The sequence below is a fragment of the Nuphar pumila genome, chromosome 2 (genome assembly GCF_984573655.1).
Source record: "Nuphar pumila chromosome 2, dmNupPumi1.hap1.1, whole genome shotgun sequence".
Taxonomy (NCBI): Eukaryota; Viridiplantae; Streptophyta; class Magnoliopsida; order Nymphaeales; family Nymphaeaceae; genus Nuphar; species Nuphar pumila.
Genome location: NC_143250.1, coordinates 96,561,406 through 96,589,286, shown reverse-complemented (window position 1 = coordinate 96,589,286; position 27,881 = coordinate 96,561,406). Strand labels below are relative to the sequence as shown.

The 27,881-nt window shown below is 38.0% G+C and overlaps 1 protein-coding gene across 2 annotated transcripts in view; it reads left to right on the top strand.

The window, feature by feature from the left end:
* The first annotated feature begins 4,304 nt into the window (after window positions 1–4,304).
* Window positions 4,305–27,881, top strand: part of LOC149846269 (uncharacterized) — a 50,932-nt gene continuing 27,355 nt past the window's right edge. For both annotated transcript variants that reach the window (XR_016430272.1, XM_089996277.1), the window contains exons 1-8: window positions 4,305–4,558; window positions 13,218–13,298; window positions 17,775–17,874; window positions 18,091–18,175; window positions 18,315–18,364; window positions 18,472–18,537; window positions 19,571–19,650; window positions 22,080–22,136. Coding sequence is in view for 1 of the 2 variants with exons in the window: in XM_089996277.1 (XP_089852403.1) it covers window positions 4,514–4,558; window positions 13,218–13,298; window positions 17,775–17,874; window positions 18,091–18,175; window positions 18,315–18,364; window positions 18,472–18,537; window positions 19,571–19,650; window positions 22,080–22,136 (564 nt within the window). In the remaining variant the exon portion in view is untranslated. The remainder of the gene's footprint in view (window positions 4,559–13,217; window positions 13,299–17,774; window positions 17,875–18,090; window positions 18,176–18,314; window positions 18,365–18,471; window positions 18,538–19,570; window positions 19,651–22,079; window positions 22,137–27,881) is intronic.

Genomic DNA, 27,881 nt, shown 5'->3' with positions numbered 1-27,881 from the left:
TGGCTGGTTCCTCCCTCGGTTCTTCATTTTCCTCTTGTTTCATCTTTCTTCTAATCTCTCATATCGCCGGCTTCTCCTTATCCCCATTGTCGGAGGTACGCGCAGCTCGAAGGTAAAACCACTTTCTTCTTCACAACCCCTCTGTCAGGAACGGATCGAAAGATGCATTTATTCTCCTCCATCTCTCCGTAGTTTCGTAGTTTTAGTTTCTGCATAGCATGCATCATATCATTGCATGCGGTTTCATTTATTCATGGCATATTCATCACATCTAGTTTAGATTAGTTGTATTTTTCATCATCTGAAAATATAAAAAGAAAAAAATATAAAATAGTTTAGTTTAACCAATTTTCTTGATTTGTGCATAGAATAATAATATTTTATTCAAATTAGTGGATTTAGCATAGCATTTTATGATATTTTTATGATTTTTAATTCAGTTTATGATATATCTAGGTTAGATTTAGTACAAATCATATTTTTAATATTCAGTATTTACTAGATTAATTAATTAGTTTTTCTATCATTAGCTGGTTTAGTTCTTTTGTAGTTTTTCTGAATCTTTTTAGATTGCATCAAGTAGATCATATTTTTTTATTTAAATCCAACCTAGGTTAGTTAATTACTGTTCAATGCATACAGTTAAGCTTTCATTCACAGTAAATTAGTTTTTTTAGTTAGATTAGTTATTAGACAAGGAAAAATCGGTAAAACGTAGATTAACAAATTTTTTATTTAATTTATTCTACTCACCCACATAACATAGATTTAACTTTTGTCATCTTTTATTAGTTAGCCAACTGTTTTATTTAGTTCTAGAAGTTTTTAGTCAATTGCTTAGATTAGATTAAAATAAATTTTTTTGGTTAGCCGAGTTACGCGTTCTTTCGATTAGCAAGTTTTATTTAATTAATGTAGTTGACATTAATGATAAAGTTGTAGGTTAAATTCAATTTTTAATTTATTTTGTCAGCTGTAATTTTGTTTAATTTACGTTAAGTTTGTTTAGTGTTATTTCAATCTGCAATTTAGAATTAAGCTAGTCATTAAATACTAATAGTCGAGCTGTGTTTTTGTGTTCTCTTGTTCATTGGTTTTTTATTAGATTAAATAGCTTAGGTTAGATATTATATTATTTCCAAGTTTGTTAGTTAGATTAGTTCATTCTTGAATTTTGTTCAACATGTTTTCTTATTTATCATTTGTTTATTAGTTAGTTATTAATCTTAAATAGCTAGTTTTTGTTTTAGTGATTCTTGCAATTTAATTAACATTTTTGTTAGTCAATGTTCTTGTTAGTTAGTTCTTGTTAGTCTTGCTATTTAGTAATATTAGATTAGTTAATTAGTTAGTCAATCATATTAGGTTAATTCCTCTCTTGAGTTTTGGCTAGCTTAGTTTCTTGATTTCTTAATTAATTTATAGTTAGTTGTTATAAATTAGTTCTTGTTAGTTAGTTTTTTTTGTTATTTTATCATTTAGTGTTTAGTTTGTTATAGGTTAGTTCATATTTGCTACATGTAGTTTGTTTCTAGTAGTTAGATTCTTGTTTTTGTCAATTAAATTTGAACTCACTAGCAAGATTTAGTAAATGAGCTAGCATCTCAATCTATTGAATTTGGATTTGACTTCAACCATTTTTAATCCAAACATGAATTCAAATCCACATAACATGTGAAAGCATGTTTGATTGACTCAAATACCCAACTAGTCCACATTGAAAAATAGTAATTGTTCTAAACCGATGCCGAAATTGAAATTGATGAGGTAGTATATGATTATGATGGGTTCATGAATGCTACATCTAAATTGAACTTGACCCATCTAATCCCTGCATATAACATATAGCTTCACTAAATCCCACATCCATAAGGGAGTTGTGGAGTTCCCAACATCAATTGCAGTTTGGGAGAGTGAAAAAGTAAGAAAAGCAGCACTCGAGAATGCATTTGCTGACACCATTTCCACATTTTGACTGCCATGAGAATGAGATGATAATTAACAACTACCACCCCAATGTTCCTCGGTTGATCCTCCCAATGTTATTAAGGCTTTGTCTGGTAGAAGGGTATCAGATGAGTTGGGAGGGTGATAGGGTATAAACAGATTTGTAGTGTGTTTGAGAGAGGGAAGTGAAGAAAAAAGGGAGTCAGCTAACTCCAAATACCAAAAATTTCAATTTTCAACACCTTTAGTAAAGATGAGGTATTTACAAGAATCACAAGAATTTTGTATGGTTCATTTTTTTACCCTATTTATCTCAGTAAATCTTATATCCACCTATTTTAACTCATTATTAATTACAATAATGGTGCAGTTAAGAGGCTAACAACTAGGAGTGGGCAACGAGCCAACCAAGCCTACTAATGGACTGGGTCAACGGGGTTGTTGACCCAAGCAACCTGATCAAGACCTGACTCATAAATTGATGGGTTGGGCCAACAGCCTGGTTCGACATAACCCGTTGGGAAAACCTTGGCCCACAACCTGCCCGTTATGCCTGTGTGGGCCTAATCTAGTTAAGCCAAGTTTATTATATTGTATATAATATATATTGTTTTATATATAGGTCAAGTTTGGTTTATGCTCAGCCTGTTTCGGCTCAATTTAGGTCAAACTTGAATCTAATTTATAGGCCCAAGCCCAGTCCATGACCGATTGGGCTGGGCTGCCCAACTCATTGTGAACGTCTACTTGCATTACACTCACCTACAACCAAACATGGTCATAAATCAGGAGTTGAAAGTTAAAATCCTTGAAAGAGTTACTTATGCTTCAAAATAAAAGAGGGAATCTACAACTCCTTTAAAATCCAATTCCCTTGAACTCCAGCTTTTGTAGTTCTTCAAACTTATTGTAAATCCTTCCAACATTGGTTCTCAAACAAAACCTAATAGCACAGGGTCTGCATCCCAAACAACTTGAAAACAGACCAACGGGGCTCTGCTTGTTTGGTAGGAACAGTTAATGCACGCCACCTTGTGTTGGGAAGTTGCAAGTTCAAAACCCAATGGTATGAGTTGTATAACTGGTGAGGGTCTGCCTAACCCCAGCTTTCTTCGAAAAAAATAACCTAAAAACATGAGTGGGGGATTCTTCAGCGACATTTAAGAGGCCTCCCAAACAGCTGTATGGATTTGATAAAACCATAAAAGCTGTCCATTTCTCATTCGCGTCTATAGCAATTGGTCCCCAAATGGAGCCTTAGAGTGAATGACAAATAACCCAAATAATGGGACACCACGGATCCTGTTCACACCAGGTTGGTACCCGATCCACCAGCACCGCTAAGTCACTGGTACATTGAACGTTTGAGGCGTAAAGGGGTGCAAATAGGTTGGATATGACCTGATTCCGACCTCTACCCGTTGAAAGAAGTCAGATTTACTATCCGGGTCAGATGTGTGAGGTCCGATTAAGATACAGGGCCAGGAGTGATTTATGAAACTTTATACCCTACTTGAGATCCAATTAAGATCTAGAAATTTTAATTTAAGAACTATTATTTTATCAAGCATGGACCAGGTCCATACTATGTAATCCTTGTAAGAACTGGATATAGTGTTCTTTTTATGGACACAGGTCTGACTGTAGACAGGGTGTGGGATAGATGTGACTAAAACGGATTTGAATTTGGATGGCGAAAAAAGTTCCAATTTTTTTACTTGTAATGGAATTTAGATGTTCTTCGATTCAATAGCAAAAAAATCAAAACAAAAGAAACAAATCGAATAGAATCGTTTGTGAATTGACAACTTTTTACTATCAGATGACACATGTCATTAAACAATAAAAACATTTAAAAAATATTAAACAATTTCTTAAAAATAAAAAATGAATTGGAATAACACGTGAATCAGCAAAGGGCAATTGGATCCGGGCAATTCAAACCGATTTTAACAACATTGATCAAAACCATATTGGCATGATCGAATATGGTTTTAGCTTACTAAATAGGGTTACGCAGACCCCGACCAGGATACATCAACAGAAACAAACTCTAACATCTTACATTGATGAAGGAAACCAATCAGGCGGTTTACGCGATGGGATGGAAAACTTGATACTTAGAGAGAGCTGAGGTGGACAGCATAGGGTGGGTGGCCGGAGGGCATATGAGCAATTTTTCAAACATTGGTTGCTTTCCGGAAATTCTCTCTCAATATAAAATGCGAAACTTTCCGTTCGTTCCGCGTAAGGAGTGAAAACGAAAAACGAGAGAGAGAGAGAGAGAGGGTTTCTTGGGTCGTTAATGGCGGGAGGGTTTCTTGCGTCGTTAATGGCGGGTAGATTGCTCTCTTGATCACTCCCCTCCTTCTCATCTCCTTCCTCCGCCCTCACTCTCACACTATCCCCTTGTCTCAATCTCTCCCCGTTTCATTCCCTCGATTCGCCTCCCACTCTCTCTCTCTCTGGACATTCCCTTTTTTCCGTCGTCTCGTTCCGTATCGAACCCACTATTTCAAACTCTCTCCCTCTCTGAGAAATTGGTGATTTCTCAGGAAAGAAGAATATGGGTGCTCAAGGGAAGGCGTCCCCAATGGCGGATTCTATGCAGGTAGGCGTCTTGAGCCCTCCGAAAGGTTCATGCTTGCCCCAGAGTTGTGTATTCGCTCTAATTATGTTCTTTCGTGGGTTTCTCTCGTTTAGCTTGCGCCTTTACCTGTTTTGCATGTAATTGGCTTGTTATGGGCTGGGTTGCGATCTCCGTGAGCGCTTGGTTAGGGTTTCTTGATTTGGGGTTTGGCTTGCTTAGTTGTTTCGGGGGATTGGGTAGTTTTCTCTCAAAGTTGATTTTCTTCCCTTTCTGGGTGTTGTTTTCTTTGTGGTATTTGTGTTGCAGAGAGTAGGTTATCGCTTTATATTCTTTTGTGGGATTAGTGCCTGGTTAATATAGGAGGGATTGTTTGGCGTTTATACGTGCAATTAAAGTTGATCAATCATTTTGTTCTCGTCTCATCAAAAACTGCTAATTGAGTCCCGTATTTCTGTTTTTTTTTTTTTGTTGACAACTTTTGATGGTTTGCCATGGTTTCATTTTGTGCTGAGAGTGGTACTACATCAGCCCAGGACTTCGTTTTGAACATTAAACTTGACTCGGTTATTGTTAGTTCATGGGTCTAGTGAGATCATGCAGTTAACCACTGCAAGGCATGCTCTGGTCTGGACTGGTTCAAACAGCCTTCAGTGTTCTTCGTGACAGCATTTATGATAATCATTCTGGTGCAGAAGACAATATTTTTAAAAATAGGTTAGTTTGTAGAAGATTTGTGTGGGTATTTCTGGGTGTTTCCTCTTTTCAACTTGTAATGGTGGCTATAAATCTTCTTTCAGTTACTGCAGCTAATGGCTGATGGATGCTTTCAGGTGATATCCTTATCCATTGATGGACCCTGGGTTTTAGGAGTTTGCAAGCATGTGTTTTAGAAGGGTGACTGGAATTTAAGGTTTTTAGGAGGAAGAATAGGTAATTGCATTCAGTAATTAAAAGAGAATACTTTTTTTTGGTGCGTCAATGATCCTCAAGGTGCATGAGATCTTTGGTAGATTGACACTGACTAGTAAAGTTGATAATTGATGCTAATTATTCAAAAATATGAAACTGCTATCAAACAAAACTAAACTAAGATGGCTGTAGGCAGCATAAATATTGAGTAGAAGGCAATGAAAAGGGTTTCAAGATTGTATTCTTATGCGACCTCAGCATAAAAACTGTGGAAGTTGGATGGTGGCTGTTAGGTCTCCAGTAACTTATGTGAATCTTTTTTCTTGCATCAATTTATATGGAGCACTTGCCTCGTGCTTGTTTTCAATCACTAATGATGGTTTTAAGGACAAAATATTGGGAATTTTTAAGCCATGACTCTGATGCACTGAGGCAACAATAGATCTCAACATTGGCAATGACGGTGGATCTAAATAGTGACAATGGTTGGAGGTTGTTGTTATTTAGTGTAAAAGCAAGCATATGTAAGTCAATCACAATGATCTGTGACAATAGATCTGAATAGTGGCAATGGTTGGAGGTTGTTGTTATTTAGTGTAAAAGCAAGCATATGTAAGTCAATCACAACAATCTTTGACAATGGATCTGAATAATGGAAATGGTTGGAGGTTGTTGTTATTTAGTGTAAAAGCAAGCATATGTAAGTCAATCACAATGATCTTTGACAGTGATTTGGTTCCTTCTCTATTTACATGCCTAATCTTGTAACTTCATACTGTATGTTCTGGAGATTCATCATGAGGAATTGAAGCTGGCCACTAATACTGCTGAAGAAAGACAAGAAGAAACATGGTGGTGTGCCTAATACACTGTTCTTGTTGAAGCATGGACCTTAATAAGCAAGGTGGGGTTTGAATTGTTGGACGAGTTGTTCAGTAACATTTAAATGTAATAAGATTAAACAATATAAATTGAGGAATAATGTTTTCTTCTATAATAAGATTAAACAATATAAATCGCGGAATACTATTTTCTTCTATGTCAATAATAGATGAAAAGGATGTTAAAAGTTGTACCAACAATTGTGTTGTTAATATGTATGGCATGAAATGAAGCTTTAGGACACAAAGTGCAGCAATGTGCGAACAGAATCAAATGTTTCCTAGTATTAGTTTGTAATACTAGGAGGAAAAAAAAATATTTTATCGAAGAGTTTAAAGAGATGAGAAAATTATAGATGGCTTTCACCAATCTAGAAAAAGCTCTTGACGGAGTTTTGAAGCAAATGTTAGTCAATAGACTCAAAACATAGAATGAAGAAATGCACTGCTTACTATTTATTGGTTTTATTGAAATTAATAAGATCTTTCATTTCAAGGTTGAAAATAGTGTTGGAAATGTGTGGATATATCAACATGTTTTGGGATGGGCTACAAACTAATCTCTTGACCCTTTGATTGTTGACGAAGTAACATCAACTATTCAATCAGAAGTCTTTATGGTATAACAGAGCTTGCTAATGATATAGTATTTAGTAGCTAGTGGTAAAAATGCAAATATAAAGTAAAATACTGGTGAAGACATAGATCAAAGGCGTAATAGATAATGAAGTCAAAGTGTTGGGGCTCCAGTCTACATCAAGGTGGTGGAATTGACGAAGACTTCATTGGCATGTTTAGTTTTGGAAAATTGAAGCCAAATAAAATTAGTTTGTTTGTTATTTATGTCAGGGCCATTATGATTTGGAAGGATATTTTTCTAGGACCCTCGGAGGAATTTCCATATGTCTGGTTTGAGAGTTGGGCTACAAGAAAATTGGAGAAAGATAATGCACATATGGCTGAGCTAGATAACAGAAGATAAATATTTCAGCAGCATTGAATATGGATAGAGCTAGGACTAAAAATGTTGTACCAATAAAAAGGAAAAATGAAGGAGCCTAGTTTTTTCATGTGGTATGAAGTTTTGAAACAACATTGTGAAATGGCAATGTAATGTAACATGGGGAATGCGAAAAAAGTGTGGCTAACTGGGAGATTTTGTGTTACAAAAGACTGTGTATAAATTCATGTTTTGGTTTGATGGAGGCACTGGAATCACATATGTGGTTCCAAATCGATGGGCTAAAGGAAGATGATGGTATTGATGATTACTACATTTTCAAATACATTGCATTATTACAACAAACAAACTAATCAAATTGCATGCCCTGATGGAGGGTTTGTAGCCTATTTCTTTTATAAACTTGGGCTTAAGTGAAGAAAATTGAATGATAGGTTGCTCATAGACGACACTGACACATAGACCTTGAAGTATTGTTGAATCTTAACATACGTTATGCAATAAAACTAGATTTAATTCACTGATAGTAGTTGGACGACATTTGATTCATCTAAAAACATGTAAAACTTACTGGTTATTTGTTTCATCATCAATCATCAATAGCATGAGAGTGCCACTAATTTAAGAGAGATTAGTTAGTTTTGTCACTTGCCAAATGAATTTTAGAATGATGGTGTTGCCTGCCATTTTCAAGAGGAAAATGTTGGTAAGCGGTTCCAAAGATCAATGTGTAAAAGTTGCACTTTCCTTGAGAACTTCATTGGCTGCTGCATGTTCTTGAATGTCTGCACTCACAAGCATTAAAGAGGTTGAAAGAGGAGAGGAAGAAGAGAGGCGTAGACCACATGTTGGAGAAGAATCTATAGATGTTTTCTTTTGGGACTTGTATTGTATTTATAATAGACCTCCTTAACTTTGGATTACAAGAGTACCCTTATGGTGTATAAATGAAATGCAAGAATACCCTTACATTAGGGATGTCTAAAATACACATGAAAAAAAAACTACTCCTGTTTCCCTGGTGGCCAATTGCTTGAATACTTCTCACACACTCGACAAATGGACATGGTCTAGGACCATTGAGAGTTTGGCCTTGATAACATTGTGCTGACTTCAGGTTAAAGGTTTAGTCATGATATTGACTACTTGCAACTCAATCGTAATGAGCCGAGGCTAGATTTCTTGCTCTTATACTTTTTGCAGAACGAAGTGTTTGTCTATTTCAATATGCATGGTTTTATTGTGGTGTACTGGATTGATAGATATGGAGATTGCACTGCGGTATCACAATACAATATGGGTTTATCTAGATGTTGATGGGAAGAAGTAGGAAGATGTCGAACCCATGTCATCTTTGCAGTCATAGATGCTATGGCACATTATTAGCTTATGTGTTGGTTCTTTTAATTGTTCTTTGTTTTCAACTGCTTCATGAAACAAAATGATTATTTAATATAGACTACTCAGAACTGACCTTCCTATCTCGGGCTCACCTGCCTAATTGGCATCAGAATATGCCATTATAACAATTTTGATCTAAACTGGAATGGATATATGAGACAATCTCCTGTACATGAGTCCTTCAGTGCAAGTCTCTTTAATATATTGCAAAATCGTTGTAATTGCATCTAGATGTAAAGATTTGTAGGAATGCATGAACTACGGTACTTGATTCATACTTTCATAGTATACTATATCAGGTCTCGTGAAAGTCCAATATTGGAGAGTGCTACATGATGCTTCTTTACTGTTTTGTATGAGATAAAAATTCTCTATTATCATTTGGCAACTTTGTTGTTATGGGTGTTAGCATGGGCTTACAACCAATGATGCATGTGCATTGAATAGATCAATTGCATACTTATGTTGTTTTAGGGTAATTAAATCAATTTTCTTGTGTATTTCAATCTGCAATAAATATTACAACCGGCCCAAATATTACATCTGAAACTATTCTCTTAGTATTTTAATTACTAAGATAAGTAGGTTTCATTTTCACCAATGATCATCACTATATTGTTTGATTAGAGCAAAATCACTCTAATGATTCAGAAGCACTTTAGTAGAAATAAACAGGAAGCAACCAACATCGTTACATATGAAATCATGTTATGAGAAACCCTACAAAAGCTCTAAAACTAGGCTCTTGGGGTATGCTTGAGTCCATATATAGCTTTCTTGAGTCACAATACCTTTATGTCACATCACCTTGAGCATAGTTGGGAGGTTGCTTCATGTATACTTCTTCCTTGAGGCCACCATACAACATGATTTTTTATGTCCATTTGATTTAGATTCCATCCATATATAACAGCTAAGGACGACACTTTGTGAATTGTTCCCATTTTTCCAATTGGCGTACACGTCTCTTCGTAATCCAGCCTGTGTTCTTGAGTGCAGCGAGTCATGCTTTAAATTTCTTAATGGTACCATATGCTTCATATTTAATTTTATACACCCACTTGCTCCCACTACATTTTTTGTCTTTAAGGCTGTCAGATACATCCCACGTGCCACATTCAAGCAATGTTTACATCTTTGTATTCATGGTTTCTATCCATCTATTGTTGGTGATGTTTGAACTTTGACTATAACCTTTTGGTTCTGAATTATAAAAGAGGTTGCTGTATGATAGTCTAGTGAGAATGTCACATAACTCGCCCATCAATCAACATGAGGGTGCGGCCTGGATAATTTGCATAAACCTTTTTCAACATGAATCAAAGTGGCATCCTCTTGATTTGCTTGAGGCTTAGCGTCTCTTTCACACACTCTTTAATAGTGTACAATAGGAGGATCCCACCATTTAGATCCTGTGGCTAACATGTCTTGAGTGGATGAATTAGAAGTACTTCAACACACGCAGGATCCATGACCATGCCATCTTTCAAAGCTGGCTGCATATGAACATGTTGCTGGTCTTTTACTCCAGGTCATCTCAATCCTTAAAAATCCGAAACTAATAATTTTGGCAAATACCTACCCTCTAAGTTTGTTAGTTCGTATGTCCATTCATAAAAAATAACATGCCTGGAAATGAGTAAACAATGAAATCTGGGATTGAAGCACCTGTACCTTTTATGATTGTCATCATATCCCACAAGCTTACAAATCTCAACATCTAGAGACAGTTTGACTTGAAGGGTTCTATTCAATATTTGCATAACAAATACATCCAAATGCTCATAAATGCGAGTAGTTGGCATGTTTATCATATAGATATAATGCATAATATGTAGTGTCACAGGCAGAGTTGCCTATCGAGGAAGCGGAAGCGGGAGGTGATTCGGGAAGTAGAAGCGGGAAGCAAGGTACTTCTAAAATTTTAAGAAGCGAGAAGTGTGGGACGACTTAGAAGTAAACCGGGAATCGTCTCGGAAGCGATAAGGAAAGCGATCCGGAAGCGACATAGGAAGCAAACCGGAAGTGAAGAGGAAACAAAGAGGGAAGCGACCTAGGAAGCGAAGAGGAATCGAGTTTTCCCGATATTGGGCAAAAAAATGTTAAGGCTCCAAGTCCCCCCAAAAAGAAAACTTATTTCATGATATTGGGAAGTGACCGGGAAGTGAAATGAGAAGCACGTGGGAAGCGTGCTTCCCCGCACGTTTTGGAAGTGCCACTTCCCCATGCCTATGTGCGCTTCCGGTAACCCTGGTCACAGGTAGGGCCTTTGATGGTAACTTTTCAAGTAAACAATGTGAAATGCCTCACTTCATGGATCAGTCACAAGCTTAGATGCATTCATCATATTGAGAGTAGTCTCTAGAATGTGGTGGTGTTTCTTTTTGGCTATCCCACATTGTGCTGAGGTGTATGGCAAGATGTTTGGTGTTCAATTCCATTATCTAGTAGGAAACTAGAAAAGGCACTAGATGAGTATTTGCCACCTCCATTTATATCCAGAGAGAGTTTTGCTGGAGAAAAAGTTCTTAACAAAGGCTTTGAATTGCTGAAATACATGAAGTGCTTCGAATTTGGATGCGAACAAATATACCCATGTAAATTGCTGAAATCATGTATAAATGTAACATAATATTTGGAGTTTGAAAAAGGGCTTTGGAGCTCCAAGGCATCATATGGAAATGAAGCTCTTTTATTATGTCTCATAAATGATAATTCATGACTCTTACATACTTGACAACTGGAGCATGAGGAGACTTCATTCACAAACTTCTTAATATTAGGAATAAAACCGACTGTCTTGTCTAATAAACCAGAATTACAATAGCCCAAATGCTTTTGCCATAACTCGTGGGCACAATTTGCTAGATTGATCGACACCGGAAACTAAGGTTTGACTTGAAGATGGAGCTTCCTTCAATATGTAGAGATTCCCACATATTGTTTCCTCAATGAGCATCCCCTATCTGTGTGGGCACTGCATGACCACTTGAATACTTCACAGAAAATGTTGCCGTGGGTTCCACATAAGGATAAAACACAACTAAAAAAAAGGATTTGAAGTTGGATTTACCTCACTATTTGGTGAGAATATGTTAATGTATTAACATTCAAATGTCTTCCTGTGAGCTAACTTTAGCAAGCGTCCAGCATAAACAACTTCAATAATAAAACTTATTTATAACGTAGATGGATGAATAAACACACGGTTTGTAAAACAAAAACAATGACAACTAGAAAGTCGATGAGTGAACAAAATCTTTTTGCTTCTTGCTGGAACCATTGATACCAAGGACCATGAGTCCAAAATTCTGCTTTAAACCAATTAAGAGGAGGGATCTTTCTTTTTATTTGTAGTTAGGGAAGAGTTGGTAACTTGGTATCCATTGTTACATCAGAAGAAAAGATGGAGAAGGGAGAGACGGTCCACATGTGTTGCCTCCTAATCTACTGGGCACGTTATATATGAAACTCCTTAAAAACACCCTGTAAGCACCCTTAACCAACAGAGAAAAATTGAAAAACTAAAATGGATCCAACATTACTTTTTAAAATATTACAAAGCAATCCAAAGAGGGTCCAGGCTGTAATGAGATATTGCGGAAATATAAAGAGTGCATACAAGCACTTACAACAATGAATAAAAGAGACAATATCACAAGTCCACAAAGGGACAATACAAGCACAAGCCTTTAAAAAGGAAACAATATAAAAAGCCTCTTATTGAGAAGAGAGAAAGCTCTCAAGAATGAGAAAATATACAAGGGGTTCGCCCCCACATTTGTGACCGTTGGGGGCTCCAACGACTCTAAGGTTGGAGCCCCTTGTAGTCCTCAAAAGAAGGAAAAAAAGAATTAAAAAATAAAAAATAAAAATACATTTTAGCAAAAAAACGAAAATAGTTGTTTCCTAAAACAACTAGGTGAAATTACAAAAATACCCCTATCGGGTATTGATGTAATATACAGAATATATATATATATATATTAGATACATTTTAACACAGGCCACCCTTGCTAGTAGTCTAATTCTAATGGGGAAGGATGTACTGCTTTGTAAGATTAGCTAATTGAACATATTTCTTGATGCTGCAATGTTGTGGCTTTGTTTGTTGCTTGTTTTAAGTCTTGCATATCTTCTTCGCCCATTGAAGGATTTCAAGGGCATATGCTTATGTGATGCCATTTCTAATTTTGATGCTTCTGTTTTGATCTTCAGAATGATCTTTTATGAATTGCTTAGCTATATGTGTTCCCATATTGTAAAACTTATTTTCTTTTAGCAACAGTTTTCCAGCTGAACCTTTTCTGGAACTTCAGGGATTTTCCTCCTAGCTGATTATTTCACTTAAAGGATGCTTCCTGAAGTCAAAATTTTCTTCCAAAAGCAATCTTTTTTCACTTTTTTGTGTTCTATTTTTTCTCATTTTGCTTTTCAATCATTATTTCCTTTTATCTCCATCAATTTCTGTGTTATACTTTTGATGATGCTGGATGGCAGAATTTGGCTGACAAGTTTCTTTCTCCAGCGTGTCAAGGTGTATCGATTGAATGAAGAAGGAAAGTGGGATGATCGTGGCACTGGACATGTTAGCGTTGGTTATCTAGAGGTTTGTGTATATTTTGACAACTCTTTATTTTTATTTTCCCCTTCCATTTCTTTTTTGGCCATCCCTATATGTCCACTGGTTCTCAGGCCTTCTCTTAGCTACAATCTTATGGTAAACGTGTGAGACCCTGTATATGTCTGTATCTTAATGTCGTCATCATCATTATTACATTTCTCTTGTTGATTACTGTGTACTGTAATCTACTTTTATGACAATGCATGATTGGGGATCTGTGAAATGTGCACTGCAGGTAATAACAATCTGATTGAATCACTTGGAATGTAAGTTTTGTTGCTTGGAACAATGGAATGATTAGGTCGCTTTCACAACCATTAAATCTTGTTCTTTGTTTTCTTGGATGTCGATGGTAATAGAGAACTCAATGCAGAAGAAATGTGCTTTTTGTAAATTTTTTCACCTCTAGTCGAGCTTTAGAAGATTGGGTGCATGCTAGTTAGCTATATTGCATTAAAAAAACAACTGGGTTGGGGCTTCTAAACGGCATATCCATGGTTATCCATTGAGACTTTTTATCTTCTAACTGATCCAGTTAGTATTAGTACCCTATCATGTTCATCCACTTAAAACTATTGCATCTCGTGTTTGGGCATACAAAGAGGGAGGATTATTTAGTTCCTCCAATCATCCAATGATATGCTTCTACAAGAAAATCAAACTTCGTTAGCAGTACTTATTTTTGTTGAACCATATGCAGTATGCATCCTTTCCCCTTTGAAGAAACACATTTGACTGTGGGATCTGCTCTCTTGAGTATCTAGAAATTACCATTCACCAGTTAGGACTTTATCTCTGTTGTATCTTGTAGCCTATGTCACATGGGTGAGGGAATTCGGCACTTCCAAAAAACCCGGGTGCGGCAGGGGCAAAACTGTAAATAATATATATAAGGGGGGTCCGGGGGTTCCCCCCGGCGCGGGTCCCGCTGCGCGGTCAGCGGGTGGGGGTCCAGGGGGGCGCCCCTGGCGGGGGGTTATAGGGGGGCAGCCCCCCCCCCCCCCCCAGATTTTTTTTAAATTCTGCAGCCCATTTCATAGGGCAATTTTTTTTTTAAAAACCAAAAAAAAATGGACCATCCGCAGCCCATTTCATAGGGCAAAATTAAAACAAAAAAACAAAAAAAGGACCAAAATGACCCTGGGTGCAGTCAACGCACCCAGGGTCGGGTTGACCGCACCCACGTCGAGTTGCGTCGACGCAGGTGTGGCACCCTGCTAGCCGAGTCCCTGTGACATAGCTTGTAGCCAACTAGTTATCCTCATCCCCAATATTTTAGATGTAAAGCTCTGTGTGTAGCTTACTGACTTTGAATGTGGGAAAATGCTTCACATCATTAATCTACATTCCTTAAACATCTGAGTGCTCAGCTGATCACCATGCTTCCATATGGAGAACAAGCTAAGTCACATGGGTATGGGTGCGTGTACGACACGGCAATTCCAAAAAATGTGGGTACGGGGATGTTAAAATACATTGTATATATATATATACACCTGATATACATATATTTATACATTCATATAAATATACGTATATCAGGGGCATTTTGGTCTTTTTATAAATATCGGTCACTAGGGACTGTATAGTAATTTAGTTAGGTCTTTTTTATTTTTCTTTTGCTTTTTGTTTTTTGTAAAGGACTGTTGGGAAGCAGTCCAACTAGTCGTTGGACTGCTCCCAACTCATATTTCTGACCGTTGGAGGCAGTCCAACGACTAGTTGGGCTGCCTCCTCTCATCCTTGTTTTGGTGCATGTAGAATCTCTATAAATAGAGCACTTTGTAACTGTTTTATGTATGCTTTTCAAAGCATATTTGTGAAATACAAAGCTTCTTATTCTCTTTGTGTTCTTTGTAATTTTATCTTTTTTGTGAGATTGTTATTGATCTCTAGTGATCATATTGCGAGTGTGCACTTGTGTAGCCCTTTGTTGGCATTGTGATTGTGCACATCATGTTTCATTTCAGGGGACACAACGGTATATATATATATTGCATTAATATAAAATAAATTCAAAAAATCAAAATCTATTATTCCAACAAGACAACATAAAATAATTTAACATTTAATAACCAACAGAACAATCTAACAACTTTTATTCAAAGAATAAAAATTCAATAACAAATAAAGCTACAACTACAACTGAAAATATCTAAATAATCTATATGCAGTCTGAAAGTATCTAGATTATTAGATATATTCATTAGAAAATATCTAATAATCTATATTCTGTCTGAAAATAGATAATCCATATTTGGTCTGAATATCTAATAAAATATATAACTGAAAACACCTTAAAACCAAAAAAATAAAGAACTTAAAAAAAACTGAAAGAGGGAAATATATATATATATATATATATATATATATATATATATATATATATATATAGAGAGAGAGAGAGAGAGAGAGAGAGAGAGAGAGAGAGAGAGAGAGAGAGAGAGAGAGAGAGAGAGAGAGAGAGAGGTACCTAAGCTGCGCAACGAGGGTGCCACTCTGAGGGGTTGAGCGGAGTTGTGAGGGTCTGAGTGATGCTGCAAGGGGTTGAGAGAGGCGGCACTGCGAGGGACAGAGAGAGAGAGAACCAGTGGGGGGGGGTCTTTAAAAAAACTCAGCACAGGTCATGTTTTTTTGGACCCGAACTGTGGCGTACCGCACTGCATCCGGTGGCGGTACCCGTGTCTACATGGGTACAACACCCTAAATGGAGTGTTCGTGTTATATAGAGAACAAGTGAAAAGAGATAACATTGTAGAGTATAAAGAGAATATGATGGTGGCTGGTGACAAGAAGTTTTGATCTTATCTACATAAAAGAAAAGTACAGAGTACATACATGATCAATAGCCCGTGTAAAGATTCTGAAGGTCAACATGCAAAATAGGACATTATCATATATATCCATATCATCAGAAACCCATTATTGGCTTTTGGAAGGAGCTGGCATCCTGCTCCAGTATAAAACAGTGACCATCAAAGTCATAAATTATGTCACATAGCTGTGGGTGTGGATGCAGCCATGCGGCACTTTAAAAAATCTTGGGTGCGGGGGTGTGGGGAGGGTATATATATAATTTTTAACAGTTTAAAGTTAACACTATGTATATGTGTGAGCATTTATATATCTATATATAATATAGATAAAACTGGACTTGGTTAGGGTTAACTGAATCTACTTTTGGACAGAAATGGACCACAGTGTGGTTGACTTCACCTGACACAAAGGAAGTCCAAGTGTCATACCCGCATAGGTGCATGTGCGACGCTTGTGCGTGCCTTGTTAGAAGAGTCCATGTTACATAGGTCATAAACAATAATTAGGTCACCAGAACATTGCAATGCCAAAGCCCAATAAGAATGAAAAGGCTGGGTTGACATAGAAGTGAGCTGTTCAATAGAAGTCCCACAAAGGCATGGTGCCAAATGAGCTATTGATGGACAAGTTGGAGACTTTCCAATAGCTACACGTGTCCATGACGGGGATTCCATGCTAATTGGAGATTCTAATTTAGCGAGGGTGAACTTAGTCTATGGGATTACAGTTGTCCTAATTAAAGTAGAGTCTCCAAACGGTGGTAAAAAAAGTTTTTTATTATCTATATAGAGATGTGGTGGATAGATGAAAATGTGTCCAAGTGCTCTGGCAATCTCTTTTCATATTTCCGAAAACTGGTCTAAAAGCAGGTGGTGAAAAAATATAGGGGAATTCAAATATTCAATGATATATATAATATCTGAAACTGGAAATCATGATTTTTCCCAATTGATGAGCGAGCTACGCAACTATTTAAACACAAATGCTGTGTTGAGGTCTGCAAGCTCATTGGTGCTTGATCTGCCTGTAAACAGCTCAGTGTATTTTCTGTTTTGGGCCTCCCAAGACTATAACACTTCTATCCTCCAGTTGATCTATACTCATTGTTGGTATGTTGGAGTGTGTGCAGTAAAAGATTGGCAAGATTGAGAGTGTCACATTCTGCAAAGCCACCCATATGACAAATGGTAATTTTTGTTCTTAGTGGTGAACATTGAAGTTCGGAATACCAATGTTATTTGTGTAGTTAAATATTGCCATTTATGTTGTCTTTTGTCTTTGACTTGTCTTGATGTATCTGATTACTAGAGGTCATGATCAGTATTCTTGTAAAGGCCAGCTTTGGCACAAAAGTTAGGAACCAACACATGATTTTCCATTAATGTGCTCGTCGTTCTTGTCTATTCTGAAATTCGACAATTCTTTTATGTTCTTGGTACTACTTGAAGTTATTAGTCAGAAAATAATATTTTGTGGCTGATATTTGTGTTTATTAGAAAGTGAACTTTTCTTGTTGTCTCTTTTGGCTCTTCTACTTTTCTCCTAAAAAGGAGGAATTGGAAAAGATCATTTTATGTTGCTTTGAATATTAAGAAGAGACTACTAATTTCTAAAACATTTATATTGCTATGCATCATCCAACAGCGGTCAGAAGATTTTGGGTTGTTTGTCATTGATGAGGATGATAACGAGACATTACTTGTACACCGTATCTCATCAGATGAAATTTACCGGAGACAAGAAGGTAGCTGCTTTCCTTCTTCAATTGTGTTCATATTTGTAAGATTGGGTGCTGTCTGTCTTTTCTGTTGGTTCATACATGTTCGTTTACCTCTAATATATTTTTGTTAGAGCTCTCAGAACTTGTGGAGTTGTATTATGCTAAGAGTATCACCTATTTTATATATTCCTTGTGTTTTTGTCGTGATCTTCTTTTGTTATCATTTTTATTTTTTTCTAGACACAATTATTTCTTGGAGGGATTCTGAATTATCTACAGAGTTGGCTCTTAGCTTTCAAGAGAGTATGGGCTGTTCTTATATATGGTAATATGCTCTCTATTTCTCTATGCCACTTGGTCTTTGTTTCTTTTTACCATAATATATATGTATTAATCTTTGTTTCTTTTTCCCACTATATTTATGTTTCATAACTATTTTCATTGTGATTTTTATTTTCCCATAGGGACCAAATATGTAGCGGTCAGAGGAATATGCAGTTTACTACACTCAGTAGTAAGTCTTGCTGCTGGCATTGCATTAGGAGTTATGATCTTCATGACCCCTATAGTTTCAAGCTTTATGAATTTTGCTAAGATCATTTAATTTGGTTTTATTTATAGATCTGGAAATGGGACCTTGTCCAGCTAAGGATAATTTGGAGAATTCTAGCGCATCTCATATTAATGGTACATATTTCCCTTGTTTATTCAAGTATTCCCTACTTTTGCTGGTCCAAGTATGTGTCTTCATATTGGATGTTTTGTTAGCCGATTCTAGGACTCGGCAGCCTGTGGGCTACCTGTGGCCTAGCCTGTATCGGTTGGGTTTGGGCTGTAAATTTAAGCTTTAGTCCGACCCACTTAAAGGTTGGGCCAGCCCATCTCAACCTGTTGCCCTCCCATTCAATTGGGTCAAGCAGTCAGGCCTAGGTTGGATTTTAGACCATTGAACTGGCCAGGGCTGGGCTCACTTTCCTTTTATAAGTTGTGCTCCATGCTGCAGCACATTGACACTCTAGGTGGACCAAAATACTGGCTGGCCCATTGGCCACCTGTAGCCAATTCTTGGATTGATAGAATCTTCACTGGAAAGATAATTTTATAGACACGAGACTTTGTTGGTCTTTTTTGGGTAGATAATATTTGGTGCACTCTTTATCTATTGGTAAGCTGTTGTGTTGATTTGTGTTTGATAACCTTTGATGGGGGTGGTCAGTCATGTACTTCAAATGTAGATTTTATCTAAAAAGTTTTAATTGATGTTCATATTGTGCTTGTTGGCAATGTTGGATATTTTAGAGTCTTAGAGGAATAGTGATTTGGAAGCCCCCCCTACTGCAGCTAGCTGAACAGACCTTAATCAAGTTCAGTTTATTAAACAAGATGAATTGTAAAATAAGTTCATCAAGCTGTATATGAAGATATTTCATGAGTCAGGATGAGGTCATTATTCATCCAAGTTTTGAGTGTCTCATTTCTTCCCAGCCCTATGGGGATGCTTGAACTTGCACATAAGAAATTTCACTCTTTCAATTTTTCTGACATTCTGTTTTTTTTGTTAGCTAGTTTCTCTGAGCAAAGCATTAAAAACATATCTTCATATACAACCATTTTTACATGTGCATTCACTCAGTTATGAAGACATGCATTTTATTTTGGACATGGATGTTCATCAGATATAGAGGTGAAAGTGTTGAGCCTTTTCGTGTTTCTTTTTCAGATGAGGCATTTCACAATCTTGGTGGTGAATTGCATGAATTGCCACCAGTCGAGCTGTCCAATCTCCCTTCAATTTTAAAGGTCCCTTTCTATCTAGCTGATCGTCGGAATTTTCGTTTGCAGATTCTGGCATTATGAATAGATGTAACTATATACTGTTATTGAATTAACAAGGGTTGCATTTGCTTGTACCATGTAATGGAATGTGTGACCTGGTGTTAGATGCCTGTTTTCTTCTTATATCATCCTATAGCAATTGTTATAATAGTTCATTTCAACTCTCTCTAGAGCTTGCATATTTATCCATTATGTGTATGTGTGTTATGTGTATACAACTTGATTCTTAATCTATTTTCTAATTGCTGATGATTGCCTTATAATTTTATGAAAAGATGGTGGAGGTCCTGCTAATTTTTCAGGGGAAAAGAAAAGAAAACTAGGGCTTATTTATTATCCGTTTATAATCATATATTTATATGGATAAACTGAAGAATAGTGTTTCCTACATGCTTTATATCTTCTCAGATTACTGTATCTTATTTGGAGATAGTTAGGGAAAGGCACGCCTGCCAAGAAAGGTAGGTTGGACATAGGCTCTGGTTTCTTATTTCTTTATCTATGTACATGTGTGTAATTCTGTTTTTCTGTTGAAAACTAACAACAGGTGTGTGTGTGTGTGTGTGTGTGTGTGTGTGTGTGTGTGTGTGTGTGTGTGTGTGTGTGTGTGTGTGTGTGTGTGTGTGTGTGTGCACCAGAGAGAAGAGAGAAAGCTCCTAAATACAACATTTTTAAAAATCTATCTAGATCAGCTGGTGGTTAAATATGGTCCAATTTTGCGTTTGGCCTTTTTGCTGGAAAACTCTGAAACATGAACTAGATGGTTCTACCAGTAATCCAGTGCATAGTCACAAATATCGGCGAGATTCAGAAAATCATGCCATGAAAATCCCGGTGAAAATTCTAATAGTGAGATATTAAAAATCTTGTTTATTTTTGAAATATTATGATACTATCAGTTTTTTGATATTTTTATTTTTAGTTTTGACATTTTCTTTGTTTCTTTTCTATTTTTTATGATTAATGTACCAAGATTTTTCCAATATTTATGATTCGAGGTGGTTGACCAACTTGACCCTGCAGTTGTACCTGAATGGTTCAGCCAATAGTCTGGTTATCCAAACATACATTTGCATCCACACAAGCATATGAATATAGAAACCCATCTACATTATATGCACGCATTTGTACTTATATGTCCAATTATTGTATTTATAGATTGCCATGTTTTCTCTCATTTCGATCCTGGGATGGAAACTGGGGCCCTCGGGTGCCTGGCCTGGGACAGGCAGGGTTTGAGGCCATTGGGACCTTGTTGGACCTGGGCCTGGCCTAGCCTGACTGCAAATTGGTTCAATGGGACCTGGCTTGGCCCAAGAGCCCAGAGGTAAGATGATTGGGTCATGAAACGGCACATAACCCAAGATACAACCAAATGAAAAATAAAAAGGGACTAAAGCATAAACATAATACATTTGGCCAAGAGTAAATGGTGACCATATTCATAATTTCATGCATGCACAAGGACACCAATAAATAAAATAAATAATAATTTTATTAATGATAAAAGATATAAAAATTACAAAGTAACCTCACTACAACACTCAAGCACACATCTTGTGTATACTCATCGTCTCTCAAGAAGCACGAGGCATAAACCTCATATATAACGACTAGTTTGACTAGCCGTTAGACTAGCCTAATGGCTAGTTTGACCTGACAGCTAGTTGAACCAGCTTACAATAATAAGTACAAAAAAGCAAAAAAAAAACAAAACAAAATAAAAAAGTAGAAAAAGAACCCTAATCTATCCTATAAGTATACAATGAGTATACTTACCTTAACTAAATAGGTATACTTAGTGTATACCTTGACTAAGAGCAAAATACAAGCAATAGGTATACATTCAGTATACCTAGAATACAAAACAAAAAGAAATCAATAAATATAATGCACAATACCCATAAGTATAAAGAGTATACTTAGGTATAAACAAGACAAGTACATATTTTCTAACAGATTGTACATGGGCTTGGTCTTGGCATGGTAACACTTGGATCCCTTTCAAGCTCTATGATAAGAACTGGGCCCAGCTAGTGGTGGTTCAGGCCTTCCCCTGACCTGTCACTGTCTGCTGGGCTTGACCTGACAGTACAACATAATCTGCATCCCTGTTTCATCTCACCCATGCTGATGTTCTTGGTATTACTGCCATCTCCTTTCTCTGAGAGTGGTTGTAATGGTATGTAGTGGTGAGTGATACTATGACTTTTAAGTGTCAGCTTTTCAAAGAAAAGTTTTAATTCTAATCAATATGCTCGATGGTGGCAGCTAAATTGCCTTTCTTTTTACTTTCGGTAAAGTTTTTTCATGAGCCCCAATCTTCTTACCTTTTTTTTTTGAGGAAATGCTCTTTGTTTCTTTCTGAAAAGAGAAGAATCTCTTTTGTGCAGATTGTGGAGGGTTGTGCTGCAGATCAAATTCATGTTACAGAGCTCATACTACAAGATGTAAGCTTCTGCCAAACCTTATAAAAGTTCATAAATATGTTTTGTGAAAATGTACACAGGACCTATTTGACATGTGTCTATTCCTACGTGGTGATGGATCATTACTTTATTGTCTATCATTTTAATATCATTATCCAATAGTTGAGTGTATTTCTACTAAGCTTATGCATCAATTGTCTTTTTTTCTTGAGGTTATGGTGAATCTAACATAAAATGTCATTGTTTCTTATTCTTCACGTGTTCTAAAATTATGTTTTGTTAGCTGTTTCATTTGTGATTGAATGTTCTAGTGCTGTTTCTTGTCTTTATTTATGTTCTCATCCATATATTTCTCCTTTGTCTCATAATTTTTGAAGCTGAATGTGGATCGGTTGGAGCTTTTGCTTGACCATATTATTTGGCTGGAATATCATGTTTTTCACAGGGCTTTTTCCATTAGGATGAAGCGTAACTTCTTACTTTGTGTAAGCTATGTTATGATTTTGTCACACAATCTGAATAACAAACTATTTGCATTCTCAAATTTCAGTGTAATTAAACTGGTAAATTTGAATACAAAAATTTGACGAGAGTTTATCCATATCCATGAACATTTGAACCAAAGTTTTAAGCTTGCAAATTTCCATACTGTTGCATGTGATATGGATTCTTGCAGCTGCTGACTAGGTTTTGCCTCTGCTGACTTGGAACCATAGTGACAAATATTGTTCTCAGGAATTTCTTGGTAGATATTAAAAAAGTTTATAATTTTCAGGAAATCTTGGATATTATCTATGTCACACGGACTCGGCTCCAAGGTCGACGCACCCGCGTAGACACGCACTGACACTGGTGCGGCTCGGACTCGGTCAACCCGACCCTGGGTGCGGTCAACACACCCAGGGTCATTTTGGTCCATTTTTTGGATTTTTTTTTAAATTTTCTGGGCTACAGAATTAAAAAAAAAACTTTTTTGGGGGTGGGAGGGGGGGGGGGCTGCACAGTGGACTGTGCACACAGCACAGTCACAGATTGTGAAGTGCACAGTCACAGACTGTGCACACAACACACACACATATATATATATATATATATATATATATATATAGCCGAGTCCCCGTGTCCAAAAATTTTAAAATCGCGCCGCACCCGCACCCATGTGACATAGGATATTATATTACATTATAAGTACATATGTACTAAGAAAATATTATATGTTAAAAGTTAGAAATAAAATATGCTTAATAAGTACTGAGTATCTAATAACTAAGATGGGTAGGTAAGACTTTAATGAAGAGAATAAGTTCAATAGTAGGGTAAAGGTAATTAGTCACATATTGATGAGGAGTGGAGAGAAGGGCCACTCCGGCTATTTAAGAGACACCCACCCTTATCTTTTAGCATTTGGAAGGATGAGTGGTACGCTTGCTGCTTAGTGGTGGGACCGTAGATTTTGGATCCAATTTTGAAGGCTTAGGACCTTGCGGATGGTCCTCAATAGCTTGGCGCACGGACGGATGTTCAAGCTCAATGCCAAAACGCCTAAGCTTCTCTTATACACGTGAGCATGTACGAGGCGCCACTTGTGTGTGCTTGTGTGCAAACCACACCTAGACTAGGAATTTAAAGCTTACAAGGCTGAGAAGGGGTTTCGTCTAGCTTATGCTAGCAGTTACAAGCTCAATTTCAAAATGAATAAAGCAATGAAAATCAGTAGAGTGAACTCGGCTTGCTGTCGGCATCTGTGCTTGCGCACGATCGTGGCCTGCGTCAGGCACACATACACACTGCACACACTGTGTCGATCTCAGTCGGCTATACACATTGCAGTGAAGCAATAAGCACACAATTATGGTGGCATCGTTTTGCACGGCACCTGGACGTGCGACGTTGGGCGCTCACATAATGAATGTGCTGCGATTGATGTCGCACAGGCTGGTGCACTGCAGAACACTATCGTGCGGCTGGTGCGTTGCTGGCGTGATGCAGTTGCTGTCGTGCGTGCTACGCACGATGATGCACTGCGGCGATGTGCTATGGGGATATTGCGCGGGATCTGTGCCCGGCGTTGGAGGATATGTTGTCTGCTCGCGGCGTCTGATGCTGCGCGGCCTGCACACGACGATGGATGTGGCACGGTCTGAGCACAACGTCTGAGGATGCACGATCTGCGCATGGTCTTGCGCACGCTGCAGGGTGCGGCAAGACGAATGTTGTGATGATGACACAACGGTTGCTTTTGGAAACAAACCCTTATAGATTGCACACCAGAGATGGTTCCAAACAAGTCTGGTTCAACGATCCGTCAGGGGAGGTTCGTCACTGCGGTTGATCTACTCGATCCTAGAACCTGTGGTGAACTGGAATCAGATACCGATTCTGTTCTTCCACGTGAGCTCTGCGCGCACATGAGGGGGTGAAAAACCTCCCTTCAGCTTGTGGCAAGGCCAGAGGCCGCCAAGCCGCACGAGGCGGAAATCCTCCCTTCGGCTTGCGGTAATTGCGAAAGATCTCACAACTGTGCAGCAATTGTAAGAGCAGTTCAAGGCGTGCGCCGATGAACTCGTTTCACAGTGATCATGCAGCACATCAACAAAAGTAGACGAGCAGTCAACGATGTGCACGTTGAAGCTCTGCTGCACAAACAAGCTTATCCGCGATGCGTCCCAATTGCCAACTGTGCAATGAGCAGGCTTAGGCAACGCCCTATCCGAATCGATCAACACACGGTTGAACGACTGGCCTATGAGGTTTGGATCATCGAATACTCCACAATCTCACAAGGAGATCAAATGTCGAAAAGGAACCAAAAGAAACTCTCAAGTTCTATTAATTTTTCAAAGATGAAATACAATTTAAGGCATCAACTATTTATAGGCTACAAGACTCAAAATTCCGCCAAACCATTACCGCCCAAACAGTTGAGAACCCGCTTGGTTTTCCAACAACATTTACCGCCCAAGCCAAGTGGTCACGCCCATTATGCGCCATGCGTGCATTCTGTTGTGTTGAGGTGGCTTGGCCGTTGCCCTGCTCTTCTGCCGCGCCATGTCACTGCCCTGCTGGCTGTGCTGTCTTGCCTGCTATGCCCTATTGGCTGCGCTGTCTCGCATGTTATACCCTACTGGCTGCGCTTGTCGTGGCTATGCCTGATTGGCTGCTGCGTCCCATGTGCGTTTTCCCAAGGTTCGCATCAGCCCTGAGTTTTCCCAAGGTTCGCATCAGCCCACCACTGCTTCGCTCACCCTTTGTCTTCAAAGGAATAGTTGTTCTCATCATGTTTTTCTTCTCCTAGTGACAAAGCATCTGCGACTCGATTGTTGGTTCCCTTTTTATATTCTAAATCAAAATCATAGCTTTGAAGTTAATAATGCATCGTTGTTGATTGATTGTCGTAAGCCTTTGCTCTAGAAGGAATTTCAAACTCTGATGATCTGTTCTTACTACAAACCTTCTTCCCAAAATGTAGGGCCTCCACTTTTCAATTGCTAAAACAATTGCCAACATCTCTCTGTCATACACGCTCATTATGTGCACTCGTTTTGGGATTGCCTTACTCATAAAGGCTATTGGATGCTCTTCTTTTAGAAGGATCACTCCTACCCTGTAGTCACTTGCATCAGTTTCTACGACAAACACTTTGGTGAAGTCTGGAATTGCCAACACGCGAGCACTTATCATGGCTAATTTGAGTGCTTCAAAAGCTTTCTGAGCCTTAGCCGACCATATGAATGCATTTTTTCTTAACAAAGAAGAGGAGCTGCAATAGTGCCATAACTTTGTCTGAAGCAACGATAGTAACCTGTTAACCCGAGAAAGCCTCTCAACATTTTTGGTGTCTTAGGCGTGGGCTATTCCTTCATAATCTTTATTTTGTCTGGATTTGACATTACCCCTTTGCATGACACTATATGGCTTAAATACATGACTTGTCGAAGTTTGAAGTCACATTTGGATCTTTTGTCATATAATCTATTTTCCTTTAGAATGCCTAAGGCTTCTCTCACATGTTGGAGATGATTTTCCCAACTCTTGCTATATACGAGAATATCGTCAAAGAAAACCAAAATGTTCTTCCTCAATAGTGGTCGGAAAATATCATTCATTGTTCTTTGAAATGTTGTCGGTGCTTTGGTTAGACCAAAAGGCATGACAAGAAACTCATATTGCCCATCATGAGTTTGAAAAGCCGTTTTGAATACATCTTCATCCGCCATTCTTAAGTCTAGCTTGGTAAAATATTTGTCCCCATATAACTCATCCAATAACTCTGCAATAACTGGTATAGGATGTTTGTCCTTTACTGTTATTGTGTTTAGAGCTCGGTAGTCAATGCAAAACCTCTATGAGTTTTTTTTTTCTTGACCAACAAAACCGGCGAGGAGAAGGGACTAGAGCTTGGCCTTATGATCCCACTATCCATCATTTCTTTAACCATTTCTTCTATGACTTATTTTTCAGAGATGACGTACCTATAAGGTCGCACACTTACGGGTTTGGCATTGTCGGAGAGAACGATGTGGTGATCTTGCGATCTTTTAGGAGGTAATCTCTTAGGCTCTTGAAAGACCTCTTGGAATTCCTCTAATACCAGCGCTATTTCCGGATGTATAGGTTCTTGAACTTCTCCTTCTACTTGGTCTAATTTTTGAACCAAGCATAGGGCGGTGCATTGAGTGATTTTGAAGAGTTTGAGGGCTTCTTTTTCATCCACCTCCTTAGAGTTGTATGCTTTCAAAGTAACCCATGTATCCCCTTCTTTGTATGCCATTTCCATAGTGCCAAAGTCCCATGACACTTTCCCAAGTGCCCTTTTAACCAAGACATTTCGAGTACCACATTCACTCCCTTAATTGGAAGAAGATATGAGTCTACTACGAAGTGAGTTTATTAAAGCACCTGTGATGCATCTTGGCACACTTTGAGGCATTGTAAGCATCCTTCATCCCCAATAACGACTTGGAATACTAGATGTTCCTTGATTTTGCATTCAGATTGTATTGCCACTTCTTGAATGAAACACTGAGTAGCCTCAGTGTCGATGAGTATTTGAATCTTTTGTCCATTTAGCTTTCCCTCAAGCTTCATGGAGTGAGGGCCTGATATTCCCGAAAGAGCATGATACTCGATATAGGCTTTGCCATGACTTTCTAATGTCTCCTCTTGAATTGGTTCCTCACTATCCTTCTCCTCATCAATGATTTGAAGGATTTTGAGGCCTCGACATTTGTGGCTTGGGTTCTGTGGCTCTCCACAACGGAAACACTCTCCTCTTTTCCTTTTCTCTTCAAGTTGTGCTTGTGACATACTCAAATTTGGGTTTTTGCAAACCCACTCTCTTATCTTCTTTAGGAGCCGATTTAGAGAACTTGAAAACCTCTTTTGCTTTTGTCTTTTGGAGGCCCAACTAAGTTTTAGTTTCTCTTCATGAAGCTTCACAACCTTGTAGGCCTCACTTGTGGTGTGGACATTTGAAGCTAACACTTCGATAAATCATCTTTCACCCCCCCCGGCCAATACGAGCCGAACAAAGTGCCTTGGTCCATGTGTGGAAGCATCGAACAAACCTCTTCAAACTTACTTTGGCAGTCATCTAAAGAGCCTTTTTGTTTCAATTGCTTCATTGCCACACACTATGGTTAACCAACATGGTCGGACCGAACCTTTCAAGTAGAGTATCTTGGAAGGTTTCCCAATTAGGCTTCCCATACATAATCTCATACCAATGGTATCACCTCAACACACTTCTTTCTAAGCGGGCTATGA